The sequence below is a fragment of the Tyto alba genome, unplaced genomic scaffold (genome assembly GCF_018691265.1).
Source record: "Tyto alba isolate M040663 unplaced genomic scaffold, T.alba_DEE_v4.0 Super-Scaffold_9, whole genome shotgun sequence".
NCBI classification, from domain to species: domain Eukaryota; kingdom Metazoa; phylum Chordata; class Aves; order Strigiformes; family Tytonidae; genus Tyto; species Tyto alba.
In genome coordinates, this window is record NW_024881330.1 from 42,038,978 (window position 1) to 42,044,456 (window position 5,479).

Below are 5,479 nucleotides of genomic sequence, written 5' to 3' on the forward strand. Positions count from 1 at the left end.
GGCCGGCGGCCGCCGCCCCCTCCTCTCCCCGCGCCGCCGCCGCCGCTGCCGCCGCCGCCTCCTGGCTCACCGCTGTTCGCTGGGCCTCGCGCCGCCCCTCGCCCGGGAATAAGTCGGTCAGGAAGGTTCCGCCGCCGCCATGGTGAGGGGGAGCGGGGAGGGGTGGGGGCAGAGCGGCCGCCGCCGCCCCTCGGGGCCGGGGGAGCCGCGTGGCCGCCGGGCCCGGGCGGCCGCGTGTGTCCCGCCGGTGCTGGGCCCCGGCCGCGGGCAGCGTGTCCGCAGGGGGGGCTCCCGGGACTCCCGGCGGTTTGGGAGTGCGGGAGAGGGGAGCCCCCGGCCCCGGGGGCGCTCCCGGGGCGCGGCCAGGGCCGCGGCGCTTCCTCGGAGCCGAGCTGCCCGTCGGGAGCGGCGGCGGCTTCCGCCCGGCCTCGGCGGTGGCGGCCGGGCCGCCGGCGTCTGCCCTCCGAGCCGGCCTTTGCTAGAGGAAGGGGCGTCAGGAAACGCGACAGATAGTATCTCGCTACTCAGAGAAATAACGTGTTTTAAGACCCTTCTTCTTCCGCCTTTTCACTTTTAATTTCCTTCGTCAGTTCACTTGGGTCCACGTCAGTGCCCGAATATTTGCGAGCTTTTAATGCGTAAGCGCTTCAGATCGGTCTCCCAAGTGCATTCACTTGGCCAGATGCCCCTTTTTGTTGATATCTTTGTTAATTAGTTCGTGGTGAGTTTAAATTGTGAGTCACGTGAAATCTGAAATGTGCTTGTTTTGGGGGATGAAGAGTATTTGTGACTGGACAGCCTGCTGTATATAGGCAAACCAGGGAGGGGTGTTCTTGCAACTTCCCACCACCAAGATGCAGTTAGATGCTAAAAAATTGCATTTCCTCAGAGCAGTTAGGACTGACGTTTGTTCCGCGTCGCTGTACCCTTTGGATGTGTCATCTAGTCAGTAGAATAAAAACACTCCCATAGCTACATTGCTCTTTACCCTCTAAGAGTCTGTTTTTAAGAGGCTGTGGATAGCGTTAGTTGGTGTTGACTGTAGTGTCTGATATTTGTAACTTCAACATTTTAGGCATTTAAAGATACCGGCAAAGCACCTGTGGAACAAGAGGTAGCAATTCATCGCATTAGAATTACCTTGACGAGTCGCAATGTAAAATCACTTGAGAAGGGTGAGTGGTACTTTTTTTTAACTGGGATAGCTTGTAAGTAATAAATGATATATATAATATAGCATTGCAAAATAAAATGTATTGAAGCCAGCTATAATTAAAGATAATAGTGTTTGCCTGCTTGCGTATGACTTGGCTAACAAAGTCAACCTTCATACACTGACAAGTAGATTCTAATTTAATTTTTAATGGAAGCTAGTGTTTAAAGTTTTTCATCCTGCTGAAAACTTCACATCGTAATGACTAATGTAAGAGAGTGCAGCTTCTTCCCTTGAGTTCTCATGGGGGTTTTAGTCACTGTCTGAATGTATAAGTACTGAAAGACACCCATTTCTTGGTTGATACTTTCACTCTTGTTATGAGTTTAGTTTAGAAGTTTTAACGTTATTTAAGAAATTTTAAAATCTTGTTTAGGAACTGGCTTTGCCAGTGTTTTAATCATATAATGTAAATGCCATACAATCACTGTTTGATGCAGGATCTTCAGGCTGATAACAGCTTAAATACAGCTTAAACTTGTAGAAATGGTGTTTGCCTACTGTTGTAACATGATTTCGCCCATCATGACATAAAGTGTCTACATTTATATGGTTGGCTATGAGGACAACCCTTAAAATGAATGGCAATGATAATTTCATACGCTATTCTGAGCCAGCTTCTAGTTTGAAATCTTAACTTAAAAAGAAAAAAAAAAAAATACTAACCTGAGCTATTATGTTTTGTTTTTGGGTTTTGTTTTTTTTTTTTGTTTTTTTTTCAGTCTGTGCTGACTTAATCAGAGGTGCTAAGGAAAAAAACCTAAAAGTGAAAGGACCTGTTCGCATGCCCACCAAGGTACTTACCACTGTTTTCCAGTCTTTAAAGTTTGTGGTTTTTTCTGCAAATGTGCACTCAAAAGATCTTTAAAAATAAAGTCGAGATGAAAAGCAATACTACTAAACTGAGGGTGACCCAGTGTAAGCAGATGATGACTTCAAAAGTTGCTTTGATGCTTGGGGCAACTGTTTAGAGCAAAACATGTTGAACGTGGAAGGAACTTTTATGTCCTTCAATTTATTTTAATCATGAACATCGTTTTTAAATTAAATTGAATATAGGAAAGGAGTGTTAACATCAGTTGACTATAACTTTCCAATGACACAGATACTGTACAGTATTTTTAAGTGAATTGATTTGATTGTAGGCTAGTCTTCCGTATGCCTCAACTGAATACCTTGTGTTTATGATTTTGCTTCAGACTCTGCGAATCACTACCAGGAAGACACCTTGTGGTGAAGGTTCCAAGACCTGGGATCGTTTCCAAATGCGTATCCACAAGCGGCTCATTGACTTACACAGCCCTTCTGAGATTGTGAAGCAGATCACTTCCATCAGCATTGAACCAGGTGTAGAAGTTGAAGTTACTATTGCCGATGCCTAAACGATGGTCATCGTTGAATAAAGTTGATTTACAAATTTTCATCAGTTTGTTTTTATATGCGTGCCAAGAGTCTTGGGTAACCCTATGGTGATTATCATGAAGGACAACAGAGATCATAATCAAAATACTGTGTGAGAGGATTGTATGATATTTAAGGAAGAATATGCCAGTTGTAAACAAGGAAGACGAGCTTTGGCATAGTTTCTTTGGAGGCTGGTAACTATATGGACGTGCAGCATTTAAACTATTAAAAATATATTTTCCATAAGGTATTTAACGTTGGCCAAAATCTTAAGTCTATATCCAGACGAGCAGTAGCATTGAAATGGATGTTTAAGTAAATTACCAAGTTTTCAATTCTTAGTTTTTGATATGCAAGGCTGAACTAACAGTTAGCTTGCTTGGATTTTTTTTTTTTTTTCCCCAGACTTTTCAGAGTCAAAGGATCCTGAGGATGTTAGTTTTAAAACTTCATAATTTGTGGTGAATACACTGAATTTAGCAAGTTCTTTCTTTACACTTGCATGTAGAGTCACAAAACTAAGCTGTGGAACTAGCTGTCTTTCTAGGTTTAGATTTCTATAGATTTGAATATTATAAAGGTAAACTTCAGATGTAAAACAACAAAACAGCCATTTTCATTGCTGTTACTTAGGCCTCTCCAGTCTGGTGGGGTTTTTTTCTTCTGCAAACTAATCCTTAAAGTAATTATGATTAATTCTTAAAGTAACGAGACAAAGCCCCACGTTAAGTGAAAGAACACTTTCAGCCATTTAAGATTGGGTTGCTGTTTGTGCTTCAAGCATAGGAGAGATTTTGAATTCTAATTAAACAAGCAGCAGTGTGGAGCTTGAGGTTCCATTTACGTTTGTTACGACCTAAGACAGTGGCCAAAGCTGGAGCTTTCTTACTCAAGGGATTCAAGAGTCCTTCATCTGCCTACTTGTCTTAATGTAAAGCCTTAGAAGGACTGCCTCTCTAGTGAGCAAGATCAAGAGCTCTGGTAGAAGGGAGAGGTGAGAAACTTGGTTGTACAGATTGCAACAAGCCTGCTTCATTGGGAAGCATCTCAAAGAACTATGAGCAGAGAAACACCTATGTCTGCCTAAAGGTCAGTTTCTGGCAATAGGAACTGTCTGACAAATACTTCTAGCCCTAGTTTTGCAATTATTTGTATTTTGTGAAGCGTTCTGAAAAGCGTGGCAAGAACTTGGTGTGACAGCAGGCAGATGAAAAGAGGCTAAACAGGTGAACAAGTAACAGACTGGAAATTTTACTAGCTGCGGCTGACTGACCTTTGTGTATGATTAGCTGTTAAATTTCACCCAAGTAGTCTTTCTTCTGCTTGACCCCTTAGCCTCACTGAAAGCCCTCGGAGGCTCCGGGCTGGCTCTGACATCATTTTCTGGTCTTCCCTGCTGGACAAAACCTGATGCTATGAAATAGCTTTTTATCGTCATCCTGCAGCTGGCTGTACCTCTGGCTCACACAGTGCCCCTTAAACATACCTGAATGACCTAAAGTGCTGTCTGTGTTGTTGGAGCACCTGTGGCTCTTTAAAGACAAGTATTCTGCCATCTTCTGCAGGTGTTTGTTTCTTTTCACCTACCTCCAACTTACTCCCGAGCACAAATACGACTTTACCTTCCACTCTGGGTCTCGTACTGTGCAGAAAAAAAACCGTCTCCCTACTCTCTGAATAGACGGGCTCATGCGGGAAGGTTCTCTGCTCTTTGCCAGAAAAGCTGAGCGTTTGCCGAGCGAGGGCGGGGGGCCGCGGGCTCCTGGGGAGCTGCTTCAGGGAGGGGGAAGCAGGGTTCACGCTTCCCTCCACCTGTCCCAGCCCTGGCTTTGCGGAACGTGAACATTTTACCGTTTATGTGTTTCCGACAGCAGTACCGCGTAGCGTCGAAACGGTTACGCAACACCCCCAGTAACTTTTAACTGTTTTGATGGAAATATTTAGGTATCATCCCCCCCCCCCCCCCCCTCCGCGCGCCCTACCAACACGCTCTCAGGCAAAAGACACCCCTCCCCTGGCCGCTAAGCTGCCGCTGTCGGCGCCGCCTTCCTCCGCCGTTCAAACCTCCTCCTCCTCCTCCTCCCCCCCCCCCCCCCGTGCCTTATTAAAAACGATAAATAAATCGTGCGTCACAAGCACGCGCTGCAGGCGCTCCCTCCCCCCCGCCGGCGGCGGCTCGCGAGCTGCCTTGCGCTGTGCGGCGGCGCCCCCTGCCGGGCGGAGGGAGCCGCGCCTCTGTCCCGGCCTGGGCCCGCCCCCTCACCACCGCTCCACCTCCCGCTCGCGATTGGCCAATCAGCGCCCGCCTTCCCCCCCCTCCCTCCCCCCCCCCCCCCCCCCGCCCAAATGCTCCTTCCCCCGCCCGCGCGGGTGCGTTTCGCGGGTTCCCGCGCGCGGCAAGGTAGCGGCGGTTGGGCGCCGCGGCCGTTGGCGGGCGCCGGGCCCGGGGGGCGCCGGGCCCTGCCCTGCCGGAGCCCCCGGCTCAGCGGCGCTGAGCGCGGGGGGTGCCGGCCTGGGCCTGGTGGCCGAGCCCCTGGCGCCTCGGGATCGCTGAGCCTTTCAGGGGTGGGGGTGACAGGCTGTGGTCCGGGGGGATGAGGGCAGCGCCCAACAGACGCCGTTAGGGTGCTTTCACTTGCGTGTTTCTTAGTATAACCTAGCTGTCAGGTGTTTTATTTTAAGGCTCCTGTATACTCCCGAACTTTTTTAGAGGACCTAATCTTCTCTGGAAGTTCTTGTTGATATACAAGCTACTCTGATCTCTGTTTTGCTCCCTATGTTTTTGCTTATTCTGTGAGAAAATGATGGATTTTCTTTTTTTTTTTTTTTTTTTCCTCCTTACAAGTTCCTTTGCACAGAGCA

The 5,479-nt window shown here is 47.9% G+C and overlaps 1 protein-coding gene and 1 non-coding gene across 2 annotated transcripts; both read left to right on the top strand.

Annotated features, from left to right (window-relative positions):
• Window positions 1-13: 13 nt before the first annotated feature.
• Window positions 14-2,636, top strand: RPS20 (ribosomal protein S20). Its single transcript, XM_042786105.1, has 4 exons — window positions 14-142; window positions 1,076-1,175; window positions 1,936-2,009; window positions 2,413-2,636. Exons 1-4 carry the CDS (start codon window positions 140-142, stop codon window positions 2,593-2,595), a joined length of 360 nt encoding a protein of 119 aa, XP_042642039.1. The 5' UTR covers window positions 14-139; the 3' UTR covers window positions 2,596-2,636.
• Window positions 1,768-1,832, top strand: LOC116961945. Its single transcript, XR_004407262.1, has one exon. It is a non-coding gene; the product is annotated as a small nucleolar RNA U54 (small nucleolar RNA).
• Window positions 2,637-5,479: the final 2,843 nt, after the last annotated feature.

Coding starts and splice junctions, on each gene's coding strand:
- RPS20 (XM_042786105.1), top strand. Junction 1,176..1,935: donor TGTAAAATCACTTGAGAAGG/GTGAGTGGTACT, acceptor TTTTTTTTTCAG/TCTGTGCTGACTTAATCAGA. Junction 2,010..2,412: donor CTGTTCGCATGCCCACCAAG/GTACTTACCACT, acceptor ATTTTGCTTCAG/ACTCTGCGAATCACTACCAG.